Source organism: Mastigoproctus giganteus, chromosome 14 (genome assembly GCF_048544385.1).
Source record: "Mastigoproctus giganteus isolate SK-2022 chromosome 14, ASM4854438v1, whole genome shotgun sequence".
NCBI lineage: Eukaryota > Metazoa > Arthropoda > Arachnida > Uropygi > Thelyphonidae > Mastigoproctus > Mastigoproctus giganteus.
Genome location: NC_143588.1, coordinates 106,591,313 through 106,607,752, shown reverse-complemented (window position 1 = coordinate 106,607,752; position 16,440 = coordinate 106,591,313). Strand labels below are relative to the sequence as shown.

Below are 16,440 nucleotides of genomic sequence, written 5' to 3'. Positions count from 1 at the left end.
CTCTCTCTTTCCCCAATAATTTTTTCACATATCTCTACTGCATTGCTCATCTGCTTTCTACACATTCTAACAAATGTGTAGAAAGAGAAGTATTGTCATCATTTGCAAATATGCTAACTCGTTCAATACTGCTTTCTCACTGCTTCCTTGCTGATTCTGAATCATTAGAACCAAAAATAAGAGTTTAACAATAGGATATGAATACAAATGGCATACTCATTGAACAATTAATCCAGGACTGAGTCCTTGATGCATGCCAAAACAAAACATACAGGACTAAATGTTTCATACTGTTATGCATGACTACTTTTTTCTACAAGGCCATTTGCAGATCTTAAATCACTGGCATGCAGTCATGTTAGAAATGTTGCATTATTCAAGGCACTGTCATCATGTTAAATGACAAATAGCAAACATTAAATTTTGTTTTAAAGTTGTATAAAAAACAATGCAAAACTACAAATTGTTAAAACAAGTGTACAAAGCACTATCTTGCTTGCATGCTTTTCACTACAATAAAAGAGCAAGGAAGCACTTATGCAAGATTTAAATATCTCTATTTCCAACTGGAAATTATATACAGGTAGTTCAACTTTACGAGTTAATTTGTTCCTAGCACGAGTGCTCGTAAAGGGGGAATTTATTTCCCATAGACATAAATGTTAAAAAATGATTGATTTATCCAAAACTTAGCCTGTAAAATCAAGCAAATTATAATAATAAAGAAATTATTTATGACTTACAAATGTTAAAGAATGATTATTCTTCATCATCGACTAAATGCACACTCGTTGATCACTCATTATTGGCTCTGCACTTGTTGTTTTATTGCATAAGGAGTTGTCTTCTTCAGAAATGCTTCGAGGCATTTGTCTCCAAGATAATCTCTTTTTTCTTTATAAATTTCAATAGCATGCATAAGCATTTTTTAACAGAACACACAAATTGAACTAACATGGTTTGTGTGGAGTAACAGTTTATGAAGCTTAAAAAAAAAAAAAAAAAAAAAAAAGGAATGAAGAGAAGATTCTGAAAATTTGTTTCTTTAAATGATTGAAGATTTCAGTAAAGGGGAAACACATTTCACCATAATGTAAAAAAAAAAAAAAAAAAAAAACCACAATTCCAGGTACAGGTATTTTCTCAAATCCAATGACATGGAGTTTACTACCAGTTTATAATTGCTTGCAGTAACAGATAAGCCCAATAAACCAGAAAGTACAAATTGTTTTGTTTTATGGTTGGGAAGAAATGTGCTTTAGAAAAATATCACGAAGCTGTTCAAAATTGGTTCTTATAACAGAACATATGATAACGATGAAAGTGTAGTGCATTTTAATGATTTGAATTGGTAACTAATACAATTTACACTATAAAAATGCCCTTTTAGAGAGTTATATAGCGAAAATTAACTTCTGTGGTGTGGAACAAATTACCAAAAAACAATGTGTTATTGGGTTCACATTGCGATATTTTCACGATACAATGGTGTCTCTGAAACTGGTTAATATCATAAAGCAGAGTAACACTGTCTTGTATAGCTATGCGTGTGGTTTGAAATGCAGTATTTATGAATGGTTAATTCATTTTTTTTTTTGCAATTAATGTTCATATTTTCGATTTGTTGATACTTGGGGGGAGGGGGAAGACCCTCTTAAAGCAGAACTGCCTGTACAGATGGAAATCTGATCTTTTGTTGTATGTTCCTACCACAAACATTTGGGGATTGTTGTCATTGCTATTTTACTATTACACACAGATTGCACTACAGTTTGACAGATGTGACCTAGAAATCATGTATGTCAAATCTTTATCACACAAGAATGAATAAATAAAAAAAAAAACAAACAAAAAAAAAAAAAAAAAAAAACACAGATATGGAAAAATGGGATCATGTACAAGAATATGGAAAGTAGGAATAACCACAAAACATCATTTCCATCTACTTGGAATTTTCACAATTATTTTAAATAAACAGCTATTTAGATAGCTGTTTATTTCCAATAAACACCTAAGTAGCTTAAGTGCTCCATTCCTCATTTCATATATTTACATTACCTACACACACCTGTGCTGCTCAAGGAACATAAAAGTTTTGCCATCTTTCAAGATTTTGGGATGGCTGCAAGGATCTAGAAAAAAATTAACACTGTGTCCCAACAATGCTTCAAACCTGCAAAATGGTCTCAAGTTCAAAACAGAATATCTGTGTTAGGTTCTGTTTTGTACTGTTTGACCAAAGTTGAGCCAAAGTTGCTAGACTCAAAGCATGGAAAGCACTCATTCAACCTTTTTGATACCTTCATGCTCAATTTGATCCTAACAGGCAAAAAGTCAGTGTTTCTAATGTGAGCTAAAGAGAAAGCATGGAATAGCAACAAACATTCTCTTCAAGACAAAAAAATTGTTTCCAAAAAACAAAAACCAAACTGATGTTCATCATTTTCTTCAACTCAAAGGAACTGATCATTTACAATCGATTCCTTGCTTGTTAATAAATCACTAATTCCCTTGATCAATCAATTGCAATGCACACACATTTATACTTTATCACTTCAACAGGCAGACTGTGACTTTTGTTCCACCAGATAAAACACTAAGTTTTGGATCATTTAGCTAAAATGAATATACTGAGTAAGGTCTCAGAGAAAGAGGGAGCTAATTCCTGCTGCACTATAATGCTAGGTCACATTCTGCTGATAACAAGCAGTTTTTAGCAAAGTGAGGAACTGTGGGTTACACTTGTCCCCAAAAAAATTTCCCATGGGCTACATGTTCTCCAAAATCAAATCCACAAGGGCTGCCTGGTACCATACAGCTAATAACCATACCATTAAATCATCTTTTTCTTTTTTTTAAAGAAAATCCCTAACATGAAAGGTATTGGGACCTGTAGTACCATGCATGGTTTTTCTTGGTCAATGCGGCTTTTGCTGCAATGGCAAACAACAAAAATAAATAAAATAAAAATGATAAATATAAACAGAAAATAAAAAATAATAAACCACCTATTTGACTCCCTGCTAACATAGATATCTATCTAGTTGAATTCCCACAAATTGTCAGCCCCTTGATATCCTCATTATAGAGGATATTAAAAGAAATGCAATAAGCAACGGGTGGCAGTCAGTTGAAATGCACTTAAAAAAAAAAAAAAAAAAACCTGCAATCTCTACAAGTGATCTTACAAATGCGAAGCCACTTGACAGTTCCATTGAAAAAAAATATATACTGAAAGCTATTTCATTCATCAGGTTGTCTTTGAACTGATTATCCTGTAATTTAATTGTCAAACCTTGCAGTAGTGGTACACACTTAACTAAAACTTCTTCCATCTACTTGAAGACTATTTTTGCTTTTCCCTTTACTTCTAAAAAATTATTTTTCTGCTATGCTCTTTACAATCTTATAACCACTAGGACCAACCATCTTTCCTTTTCTCTGCCAACTTTGAAATGTTCAAATAAATCAAAAATATTTAAAACTCCAAAATTACACTGCACACACACAAACATTTACAACTATCACTTTAACAGGCAGACTTGTGACACATGCTTGTCATTTGCAGAATTGGAAATGAAACTCAGTCAGCATTACGCCATAAATGCAAAGATTGCTGTAACAGTTTAAAAACAATTCCTAGAAAAAAAAAAAAACCTGTATATCAATAATGTTCACATTGCTAAAATGTTTCAGATTATTTTCATATATCCAAATTGCTCCTAAAACAGCACAAAAAACGGGAAAAGTTGCCTTTACTCATGATGTATTTAAGCCCCAGTAAAGTAATAGGTGGTAATTTACTAATGACCAGTGTAGATCAACATTAAGTCATGTCACCAGTAGAGACTATTATATGAGGCAAAATATCAGAGTATCTATCAATTATGAATTTGCAGAACACTAATTTGAAGTAATCCTTAAGATGTTAGTATAAATACCTTGTGCTCTGCAACGAGAGTGATTACTAGGCTCCAGTATGTAACCCTCAATGCATTCACACTTGAAATGTCCCTTGGTATTGATGCATGTCTGAGAACATGAACCTGGGATATCACACTCATTGATATCTGCAAAATAAAAAGCAAGTGTTACAGAAAAGATTTTAGCATTAACCACTTTCAAGATTTTAAGAATAGTCTGTTAAAAACTGCTCTTGTAAATTAAGTACTCATATGTGAAGGTCTAATATTATGCATTAATATGATCTGTTAGTAAAATACAAGATTCAGCTTGGTCAGCTATGGAGTAAATGAGAGCATAGATGAGACAAAAGAATAAACAATACAAAACAAAAAATTACCAGCCTAACTGATCTTATGTTTATATAAAAAGCTAAGATCTTAGGTTATTATAGTCAACACTCTCCATTTCAAAAATGGTACACTTACAGTAATTGATGTATATTTTTACTGCATGAAATTACTTCAAATGCCACGTTTCTCTAAATTAAGTAGATAAATTATTTTAAAATAATGCCACTATTCAGAGTTGAAAAAGTGCTTTTGCACTATTTCAAGAACATGAAACAGATAATCTTATCTTCCTTGGCCTCCTCAGTTTCCTGATCTCAATCCCAAAGAAAATCTTTAGAACCTTTTGGAATGTGTAATTTGTACACAATCATCACCCTTGACATATGAACAATTGGACCAAACTTGACTTGGATATACAGTTAGTCCTTGGAGATTTGTTTCTTTTGCAACAATTCACAATAACGATTGCTTTAAAACCAGAAATTCAAAAATCTTAAAAAACTATAAAAAAAATATCAAAAATGTGCAACTATAAATACAATATGATGTAAAGAAACAGCACAGTCAGAGATGAGAGCTATCTCCATCTACCATCTAAGCCAATCAGGGATGAGGTTGCCAGAGTTAAAGAGGAGAGGAACACTCCGTTTGCTTGTTGGTGTACTATTGTTGAGCCACTATTCTACAATGTCAATTTCTGAGTTTTAATTAAAAATTGTTGATTAAATAAATAAAATAAGAGCTGCCATGTCTAGTAAGAGAAATGCAGTAAAGCCAAGTGAACATCAAAATGTCGCTAAAAGTCACGTAGATCGATCATGTTTGAAAAAAAGATGGAAGTAATTCGTAGAATGGAAGATGGTCAGACACTTCCTAATGTGTATAGAAGTATGAAATTTCCACCAACTGTGAATACCATAATGAAAAATGCAGATAAAATAAAACAATCAATGCAATATGCTAAAATAATAAGTGTGATGCAAGAGTTATAACAGAAGTAAAATTTTAGAAAAAAAAAGGGGGGAGGGAATTGCCATTGTGGGTGGATGGCTTAAACAAAAAAAAAAAAAAAAAAACACCCTTGACTCAAGCTCTTAATTACTGATAAAACAAACTCAATTTTTGAAGATCTTAAAAAAAAAAAAAGAGGGTGGCAATGAGACATTTTTAGGTAGCAACAGATGGTCCGTGTGATTTAAATATCTAAAGTGCCGCAGTGTGAGGTGGCAAGTGCAGCTGCAGCATTTCCTGCAGAGTTTCAAGCCATTGTAGAAGAGGGTAATTATCCTCCTGATCTCATTTTGAATGTTGACAAGACTAGGCTTTATTGAGAGAAATTGCCATCATGAACCTTCAACGCTGATAGGATTCTTCCTCTTGCACAGATTACAAACCTGAGGGGGCATAGATTCAAACTGAGGAAAGACACTTGTAGAATATGTGTGAAAGTTTGCCCTTTAGCCAGTGGGTAGTTGATTGCTGGAACAAAACTTCCATCTGTTGTTGTGGAAGTTGATAGCTTAAATAAATTCAAGGCAGAACTAGACAAACATTTGGAATGAATGGATCAGTGAAATTGGAAGGTTTTTTTTTTTTTTTTTTTTGGCTGATGCTATATAAGCTTGCTTTCTTACATCATGTGCCTCTACTAATGCTAATTGCCCATGAAGAGCAGTCTGCACCAGGTTTAAGGCTGCAAAAGACAGGCTAAAGTTTCTGCTGGGCTCTTCTCCTGGAAAATGCCCCCTGGCAGACCAGCAAACCTTGCTGAAGTCGTAACATCCCTGGACACCAATGTTGTCTACATGCCACCAAACACCACTTCAGTTTTGCAACCAACTGACCAGGGCATAACAGCAACCTTTAAAGCCTATTAACTCTGTCAAACCGTCATGGAAATAGTGAGAGTTTTGGACAGGTCAGACAAAACTATCGAGGTTTATTGGTGCTCATTTGACATTTTGAAGGGCATTAATAACATCAATGCAGCTTGGGAGGAAGTGTCAGTGAACTGTATGGATGGAATGTGGTGCAAACTTCTCTCACAATTCATGCAGGACTTCACAGGATTAGAGCCAGGGGAGAACATTGGTGAACATGTTAGCAGGCTGATGCAAGAGGCAGTATTGGACAAGGTTACAGATGAATATGTAACAGAGCTGTTGGATAGCCACGTAAACTGAGGGCTACCTGTATCCACAAAGCAGGAGGAAAACGTGCAGTGTGTCAAAATTGTCATGTTAATGAACTATTCATGGAATACCAAATATTATGTAGGCATTCACTAGCTGAATAGTATTCTAGTCAGCTTATGAATGAAAAAAAAAAGAGTATTCTTTTTAATGTATAAATATTTGAAAGTATTTTTGCAAGATGAAAGCCATTACTTCCTGTCTCAAAACAACTAATTTACTACCACATGAAAATCCTTAGAAAAATATTCTGATTACCAACATAATTCAAACATCATACCTTTCCAATCGATTTGACAAGTGCCATTAGATTTGCCTGCAAATACCAACAATTCACAAAAGTAATGCACAAAGAGCATCTAAGGAACAGAAGTTCCAGGCATTAAATGTCATTTATCTGGCATTTTTTCAGAGAAACAGACAAGTGTACTCAATGAAATTGAGTAGTTTGTGAAAAATAAGTTTTAATTTTTCACAAAAACAAAACTTTTATGCAAAGGTGAAGAGTGCTTAGATTTTCACAATTTTCGCCATTTTGATTCACCTGTGAATGCTACAAAAAGAACAACTTAGATAACAAAAACAAGTCATACAGAAGTGTATCATTCATGCCCAAACTGCTGATCAAAACACACAAAAGGGATAAAAGTCCTACTTTTCATAATTTTGAGAAGGCCAAGGTATCATTTGCCGTCTTTATTTTAAGTACAAACTTCGTCACCCACCCAGCAACTCAAGCTGTTTTATCAAATAGCAGATGGCCTCTTAGTTACAATTCTGAACTGTAACTAGAGACCTCTGCTATGTGATAATGGATCAGTAAATTCTGAAATATGCTGAAAGTGTTATTAAAAATAAATGGTAGATTAAGGTAATTTGTTTAAAAGTAAGTTGACTTCCAAGGCAATTTGTGGTGAATACAAAGTTCATCCTGCTGCAAGCATTTAATAGGCTTGCAGCAGGGATGGAAACACGCAGGGACGGAAACATAAGGGACGGAAACACACAAAATGGACAAGTCATTTTAATTTTGATAGGGCCAAAACAGCATTTGCAATAAATTTTCTGTATATTTTTACAACACTTACAAAAAAGAATCAAATAGTAGATGGTGATTTCTGGTAAAGTTATATTTAAACCATTCAAACAAAAATATTATTACCTTCACAGGTCTTGTTATCCACCAGTTTGTAGCCACTAAAACAGTCACACTTATAACCAACGGGGAGATCAATACATTGTTGTGAACAGCCCCCATTATTATTTTCACATTCATTTTTACCTACATTGAGGAGAGAAAAAAATAATAAAAATAGCTTGAAAAATGAATACATCATTAAGGGACAAAAAATAAAATTAATGCTGAACCAACTTAATTTGATTTCATGGTATGCTAATTTAGTAAGCAACAATTCTAAATTCAGAATAACACCTTCTGCAAAAATATAGTACAAAAACTTACGACATTTATCTTGAGGCTCGTCTTCCCAAGCACCACAGTCATTTTGGCCATTGCAAACAAGATTTAATGGAATACAACTGTTGCTACCACAATCAAATTGTGTACTGAGGTCACATGGTTTATCAGGAACTATGTAATATACAAATGGTCAAATCTTAATTATTCAAGTATTAATAAAGACATACTAAGTTCAGCTGACATCAATAAAATCAGAAAAACTCAAGGTCATAAACTGTCAGTCAATATCCTGCAAAACTGAAAATTACCTGGGCAATCTTCTTCATCAGAGCGATCAGGACATTCATCGTGGCCATTACACTGCAGCTGTCCAGGTATACAATGAAGATTTTTGCACTGAAACTGGTCTGGTCTACAAGTATTATTACCTGTAATATGATATACAGCAAATATATCAACAACTTACTTAAAGTAAAAAAAAGCAAAGTAAGCTTTACCATCTTTCATTTATTAGTAAGTCTAAGTAGTATGCCAAATAAAAAAAAGTCCCTTAAATTCAGTAAATTGATATTTAATCGGTAGTTTTAGAATTTAAGAGAATGAAAAACAATAAACTTTCATTAGTATATATAAAAAAAGAAACATACATGAGAGAGAGAGAGAGAGAGAGAGAGAGAGAGAGAGAGAGAGAGAGAGAGAGAGAGAGAGAGAGAGAAGTAAATCTATACTCTTCCATTCTTGCAAAAAAAAAAAAAAAAAAAATTGAAGTTTGAATATGATGCAGTGCCAATTGTTGAAATTTGTACAAATTTCAAAAATGGCACTTCCAATTTATTGCTCCATATACAAAGTACTTCCTCAATGACTGGGAAAAACCTCACACTCTTGTTTTCAACTGTTCATACCTTTTGACCTTGGCAGCTCTGGTGCTAACATAAAAGTATTTTATATAATAATCTGCACTAACTGAAGTAGTATAAATAACCTGGTAGAAAACATACTTACAGTGTGCTTCATCTGATCCATCTGGACAGTCTTCATCTCCATCACACTGCCATGATATGTGAATGCAGTCTCTTCTGTTTGCACACATAAATTCTCGTGAATTGCATATTGGTGGTGGTGTTGTCGCACAGTCCCGTTCATCAGAATCATCGGTACAATCTATACCACCATCGCATCGCCATCGATCAGGAAGACATCTACCATTCTGGCACATAAATTCGGTACTAGAGCATGTGACATTAGCTGTCAAAAATAAAATAAAATAAAAAAGGATAAATAATACAAAATGAACAGGATATACATAAGGAAAATTCTACATTATTAAAATAATTAAGAAAACTATTTAATTATTTATTTTTATTTCAGAAAGATATACTGAATGGTATGCGACACAATGTACCAAATACCATTCAGTATATCTAACCATTCAACACTGCATTTTAAAAGTTAATCTGTTTGGCCAATGAGTACAATACTTACGACATCCGATTTCATCACTGTTGTCTCCACAATCATTATCTTGGTCACACTGCCACCTTTTAGTAATGCACTTATTGTTGTTGCATGTAAATTCTTCAGACGTACAGGTAATTTGCTCTGAAATGAATAATCATTGTCATTAATATTCTGAATTTACTCCCAAATATTGGTATGAAGTTAGTCTCACAGTAATGTACACATACAAGATGCAAAGTAACAGCTATTTCAACTAGTGCTAATATTATCCAAGAGGCCTTACACAGCTGAGTGGTCAGAGCGAGAGTGCAGAGAACCTCAAACAAAAGGTTTGAGGTTCTCTGCGATATTTATTTATATCGCCAGGGCCCAGAGAACATTGTTGTTGGAAATTGATTGATGAAAAGAGAAGAAAGTCAACACTGTTCAAATATTTCCACAACAGTCATTTCTTCATCGTGTATTTTATGTTAGAGATTCCCAAACTTTCTCGGTTCACGGCACCCTTAGTGTCTCAGTAATTTTTTCACGGCGCACCCAGACCAAAAGAAATATCTAACAGTTCCATTTAGTAGTTAGATCCAAACAACTTAATAAGAAATGTTGAAACTGTGAACTACCTCAAGATAGTAGTTCGCATGGTGTCTGACAGGTGTCGAGTATCGCTGCGTTTCCCTCGAAAATTTAAAATATTCCGCGAATATTTGGGAACCGTTGTTTTATGCAATAAACATTTAATTCCGTAATTATTTTCATTATCTTTTACATTGTACACAGTTATTTAAAAGGTATTTTTAAAATTCTTTATAGACATTCCAGAAGGTCAAGGACCAATTATAATTTTTCCTATTGATTATTATATTCAATTAACGTGTTTCCGTTTTGCGTTATGTGCTCACAAGACGAATTAATCGTGTTAATTGAGGCCAGCCTGTATGCATTAAACTAAAGCAGAACAAGGCACAAGTCCACCAATAGATTTTGAATAATTAATAATAATATGCAATTTCCTGATAGAGATTTAACTTTATCAACCACCTTAAATACTAAATGCAAGGAGCAGCAATTAAATTATTTCTCTATCAACATTACTTCTAATTTATGCTACAGGATATTGCAATTCTCCATTAAAATGGATTCTGAGAAATTTCATACTTTCTGGTTTCTTTCAACTGTAAACTGAATTGTGTTAAATATTCAGGTTTCAGAGTTCTATAAGCTGGCTAGTCCGCTTCGCTTAATGAAGCTGCACTGTATAGAACTCTTTTTCGAGCAAAGAGAAATAGAATACTGTTTATTATTGTAGCTGTATATTAGTGCAGCAACATTGCAGCAGGTAGACCAGTGCACCTGGTCTATCTGCTGCTGAAAATTATGAAGAAGTTTTGTCTCCTGATTTCTGTAAGAATTTACAAATGCCTAGAAATGATTTCATTCCTAAAAGGAATTCCACCTCCCCTATGCTTTTCCAAATCACATAGAAGGGCCCGGTGTGGGCACCTTAATATTTTGATAATGCTGCAGGTAATATATTCTGATGTGGTGGTTTTCTGTTGGCTATGGGCGATACCATAAATCACTGTCTGCACTCGCATCTTGGCCACTTAGTTTTATAAGACTGTCTAAAGAAACACTGTTGGGCAAAATTTGTTAATAAAGTAAAAAAAAAAAAAAAATAAAGTAAAATAACAGTAATATCACCCCTTAATTCTTTTAGCATGGCACCTTTACGTTATTATTATTTTTTTTAATTTGAGGTCTCCTGAACCATTAACAGCACAGAAGATACATATCACTATTTATAAGGGTGGGAAAAAAAAACAATTTCCATATGGGGCTGGTATAAAGAAACAGCTGCACTTTTATTTAATATTTGAGCTTTTAATAAAAATTTTCCAAAAAGTTTCCAGAATTTAGTGGGAATTTATCTTGATGTCAAGGAAATAGTAAACACCGATTTAAATATCATTTATCATTCCTCTAATTTGTTTCTTACTTCACAGAAAAAATTCAGTCAAGGAAAAGAACATCATGTGAATTCTAGTGGGTAAGTAAAAAAAACACAAGTGGGCATTTGCTTAATTTATATTATAATTCAACCTCTTTGGGATAAAAGCCAAGAAATAGTTGACAACAGTGAACTTTAATTTTTCAGATACCATGCTGGGATACCTTTAGTAACAAGAAGGTTGGACAGATATATATAACTGTCCAACTATCTCACTTCAGAGCCAAAACTCTGAAGAAAAAAAAAAAAAAAGTGGGTGAAACTTCATGCAGTTTATGAACTATTTTAATTTTTAGTTCATAAACTGCATGAAGAGCACACTTTCCATCTGTTTTTCTATAGTAATATATACAGTAAACCCCCGCTATTCGCGGTCGCTGATTTAATATAAAATGGAACCTAACAAAATGTGAATTTTAAAGCGCCGTGAACATTTTCCGCCATAAAAAAACATGGGCATGGCTAAAATTATCTTTCCCGGTCAAAACAGCGCTCAGTGGATGGGGGGGGGGTGATAAAATCGCGAGCGTGGATGTTTCTCACTAATCCTTGTTCAGTATGTACAAGTATGTTGCATTTCACTATGTACTGTCTATGTACATAGTCATATTATGAAGGTACATATAATACATACATAGACAAAATTTTAGACTAGTTTTTCTTATATATTTCATACTTTGGAACTGAATCCCTTTATTACTATGGGAGCCATAACTCAGTATTCACGGTATTTCTCAGGAACATAACCCCTGCAAACAGCAGGGGTTTACTGTACACAATTTTCAGATGCAAGTATACTTTGGATGACTGCAGAGCTGAAATATTGGTGCTACTAACACTAACATGAATTTAGCAAGAATTGACAAAAATTAATAAAAGATTAACTGCTAATAATATATCAGTATTTTTAAAAATTATGCATATGGTCTACGTTTATAGCAAAGATATAAGAAAGGATGAGATATGTTAAAAATTTGATTTGCTCCAAGTATTTATTATTAAAATCATAAGAGGGCTTTCTCACTAATTACGCATAACAGAACTAATATAAATACTTTATTTTCTGCTTTACAACTTACTGCAATCATCAGATTCATCAGAACCATCCATGCAATCATCTTGGCCATCACAGTGCCATGTAATAGGAATGCAAACTCCACTAGGTGACTTGCAAGCAAACTGGTCAGGTGAACACGTTTTATGTTCTGTAAATATAATTCAGTATATCACTGTTTAATTTGTTAAATAATGATATTTAACATAAAAGTTTAAGCAACAAATGAGATGCTAGGAAGAATTACCAATCATGTAAAGTATACAATATTTATTATATAATATCGGTGTAAATACACCATAGTTAACCCATAGATTTGAGCTACGATTGTAGCGTAGAAGGCATCGTTTTAATTGTATCTCATAATGTGGTTGCCTTCACAACAAGATAGCTACTACTGAATTACTTCAAATAAATAACGCTTCTCTAGTAGAGAAGGCTACTGTTATTTATTTTCAGCGTACCACCACCCAGACGATCGTTTCGAAGTTTTTTGGCTTCGTCATCAGTGGGCGGGTAGGTAATACAACAAGCCATCTCAGTTGCGAAGTTATATCCACATTATGAGAGATGCCAGATGGGTGTGGTGGTAATGTATTTGGAAAATTAAATGCACTAGGCATAATCCTTATGGGTTTTGATAATTAACTATATAATATCGGTGTAAATACACCATAGTTAACCCATAGATTTGAGCTACGATTGTAGCGTAGAAGGCATCGTTTTAATTGTATCTCATAATGTGGTTGCCTTCACAACAAGATAGCTACTATTGAATTACTTCAAATAAAACAACCACATTATGAGATACAATTAAAACGATGCCTTCTATGCTACAATCGTAGCTCAAATCTATGGGGTAACTATGGTGTATTTACACCGATATTATATAGTTAATTATCAAAACCCATAAGGATTATGCCTAGTGCATTTAATTTTCCAAATACAATATTTATTGAAATACCTCAATAGTGAAATGTCAATATCCTGTTTTTCTGTATATTTTTTCCCCCAAGTTAAATTTTAGCAATAAATCCCCCCCCCACCACCAAAAAAAAAAAAAAAAAAAACCCAAAAAACTATAGACTTTAATACAGAAAAAAAAAAAAAATGCTGAAAAATTACCTTTTTACATTATAAGTTACCATGGAGTAAACAGAATAGTTTTCTTAATCTATTTTCATCTCTACTCTTTTTCACTAAGTTGTTCACCAGGAGTAGAATGCGTTCTATTGTATTCGGTGCACTATTGGTTCTGAATAAACATTCAACTTCACTCTGATATATGCTCATTGTTCTCATACTTGTTCTGAACTACAATAGGCACTCCTCCAGTAGGCATGCAACATAAAAAACATTGCCAGTCTTAGTAGTATCCATTTTTGTGATACAGTTAATTGTATTATTTAGTCAATTTTCCGTTGGATTTCATCCTGCATCACCGATTTTTTTTTTTTTTTTTTTAATTCAAGTATAGCTACAGAACAATGAGTATTCATTGTAGTACTCTAAACATAACCCCACCAAGCGGAGATATTGGTGTGCAAACCACACCAGTGCAGATATTTCATATGCTTGTATTTTTAAAAAATTGCCTGCTTTAAAAAAAAAAAAAAAAAAAAAACTTCAGTGCTAAAAAATATTTAAACTGAAATTTTATTAAGTAAAAATTCAACATGTTTTATGAGCAGAATTAATCCATATGTGCAGCAAAAAGATTACTGCAGAAACTAATCCAGAACATGCTGAACTGGAATACTTTTTTTTAAAAGAAATTTAACTAAATGACATGAAAAAGAAAGAAAGAAAAAGTTTCCCTTAATTTCATCCCTGTCCACACCATCTTTACAGGCATGAAATTAAAAAAAATCAGAATGACTTTTAAAAGCAGATCATGTCTGACTAATCAAATTAGCTGTTATGAGATTGTCAATAGAGTAATGGATAGGAGGAGTAACTTTGACATCATTTACATAGATTTCTGTACAGCTTTTGATATGATCCCACATGAACATTTGTTGTATAAACTGGCAATGTGAAATTAAATCAAAGTCACTATTATAGATATAGTTAAAGTGGTAGGCTACAGTTATAAACAAACAGCTACTGCTCTTTATGGAGCAAGATTATTAACAGGGCCCCACAGGATTCAGTTCCCGGCCCCTTGCTGTTTCTTCTAATATTCGTAAATGATATTGATCTCATCAGTATCTCAAACTTATTGTCTAGTTTGCTAGTGATACAAAGGTGGGCAGGGTAGTTAATGAGAATAATCAGGGTATGCTATTTCAACAAGGCTTAGATGAATTATTTGGATGGGCTGATAAATGGCAGAGTGGTGGAACAACTTGGACAGAACCAAATGAAAGTCATGCTCTTTGCAGATGACCTCTGCATGTGGGGAGATAGCAGGAACAAGTGCAATGGCAAGTTGATATATGGGCTAGTATGGCCAATGAATTTGGACTGGTTTTCAGCCAGAAGAGTGAAGCACTGGTTCTACTGAGGAGTGGCAAGCTTGATGAATACATTACAATGGAAGGGAAAAAGCTAAAAATGGTTAAAAACTTCAAGTATCTAGGAAGCACCATTACAAAGACTGGAGTGATAGACGAAAAAATAAGTAGAAGGATACAAGCAGGCAGGAATTTCTATAGGCAGACAAGAGATCTGATCTGGAACAGGAACATACCACTAAAGTGTAAGAAGGCTATATAGCACGATTATTATGTACCAATTCTGACGTATGCATCTGAAATTTGAACTATGAGGAAAAAGGATGAAAGCAGAATTCAGGGGGCAGAAATGAGATCTGTGAGGAGCATAGCCAGAAAGACAAGATGCAACAAAATCAGGAATGAGGTGATTAGGGAGAGAATTCAGGTTGAAAAACTCCAGAATAGGATTGAAAGGTCCCGTTTGAAATGGTTTGGACATGTCAAGAGGATGAACCAGAGGCATTTGCCAAGAAGAATGTTTGATTTACAATTAAGGGGCAAAAGACCAAAAATGAGATGGCAAGACATGATAAAGACTGATGTTATTAAGAGAGGAGGAATGGAATGAAATCAACAACGGAGAAAAGTACACGGACAGGGCATGGTGGAAAGGCTTCATACATCAACCCGTGGAATAGTGGAACGATGACAGATGATGATAAATGGCAGCTCAGATTTAGTACTAAAAAAGTGCAAGGTCTTGTATTTGGGGTGCACTTGGGTATCACTGAACTCAAGACTAGAGAGGTGGAGGGGGGAAAATAACATGAGTAATACAATCTGATATGAAATTATGAAAAGTAGTGTAGATCAGTTCTTGCAGTTTTGTTAATGATATACAGGAATGCTGCACATAGAGATGTGATTATCCTATATAAAATCAATGATTGGGCAGCATCTTGAACACTGAAAACAGGCTAGGCAACCCAATTTTCTAAAATGAGGTGACCTACTGGAAAGAGTACAGAGATCGGTTAAGGGCACAAAGAGGTATTCTCATCAGTAGACTAATTTTGTAAGCAGTGTTTGGAAACCATGTATCTGCAGGGTGACCTGGTCAAGGGGTGTGTGTGTGTCTAAAGATTTGAATAAACTAAATGCCAAAGGAATTTTTATGCTTATTTGCATGACGTACACAGGAGAACTAATTTATACTGCTGAGAGAAAAAAAAATTGTAGACTGGATGTCTGAAAATTTACCTTTAGTGACTATTGGAAATAAGCTTCTCACCTACTCTTGTGCAGGTTGGACATTTATATAATATTTAAGACTGAATATATACTTGAAAGAAACAGGTATATGAAAAAACAGTGTATTGGCTACTCTATTTTGCTTTTAATTATTTATTTATTATTATTTTATTTTATTTTTGCTGGTACTGCATGGGCTTTCTTCCTTGCATCATTTTGCATAAACTAATGCATACTAAAGCCCCAAGCTGTCAGGTCATAGACTCAGAAGTGGCAAAAACATTTTGCCACCTCTGAGTCAACACAGGTGTTCAAATTGGCTTGAGACTGGACAACTTCAAACCATTCCTGCATAATCTG

General features: G+C 33.9%; 1 protein-coding gene across 3 annotated transcripts in view; it reads right to left on the bottom strand.

Moving 5' to 3' along the window:
* Nucleotides 1-16,440, bottom strand: part of LOC150075503 (very low-density lipoprotein receptor-like) — a 77,960-nt gene that overhangs the window by 23,940 nt on the left and 37,580 nt on the right. For all 3 annotated transcript variants that reach the window (XM_090388780.1, XM_090388779.1, XM_090388781.1), the window contains 7 exons: nucleotides 12,417-12,542; nucleotides 9,354-9,470; nucleotides 8,874-9,116; nucleotides 8,177-8,296; nucleotides 7,911-8,039; nucleotides 7,611-7,730; nucleotides 3,942-4,070 (listed from right to left, as the gene is read on the bottom strand). In XM_090388780.1, coding sequence (XP_090244906.1) covers nucleotides 3,942-4,070; nucleotides 7,611-7,730; nucleotides 7,911-8,039; nucleotides 8,177-8,296; nucleotides 8,874-9,116; nucleotides 9,354-9,470; nucleotides 12,417-12,542 — 984 coding nt within the window. The remainder of the gene's footprint in view (nucleotides 1-3,941; nucleotides 4,071-7,610; nucleotides 7,731-7,910; nucleotides 8,040-8,176; nucleotides 8,297-8,873; nucleotides 9,117-9,353; nucleotides 9,471-12,416; nucleotides 12,543-16,440) is intronic.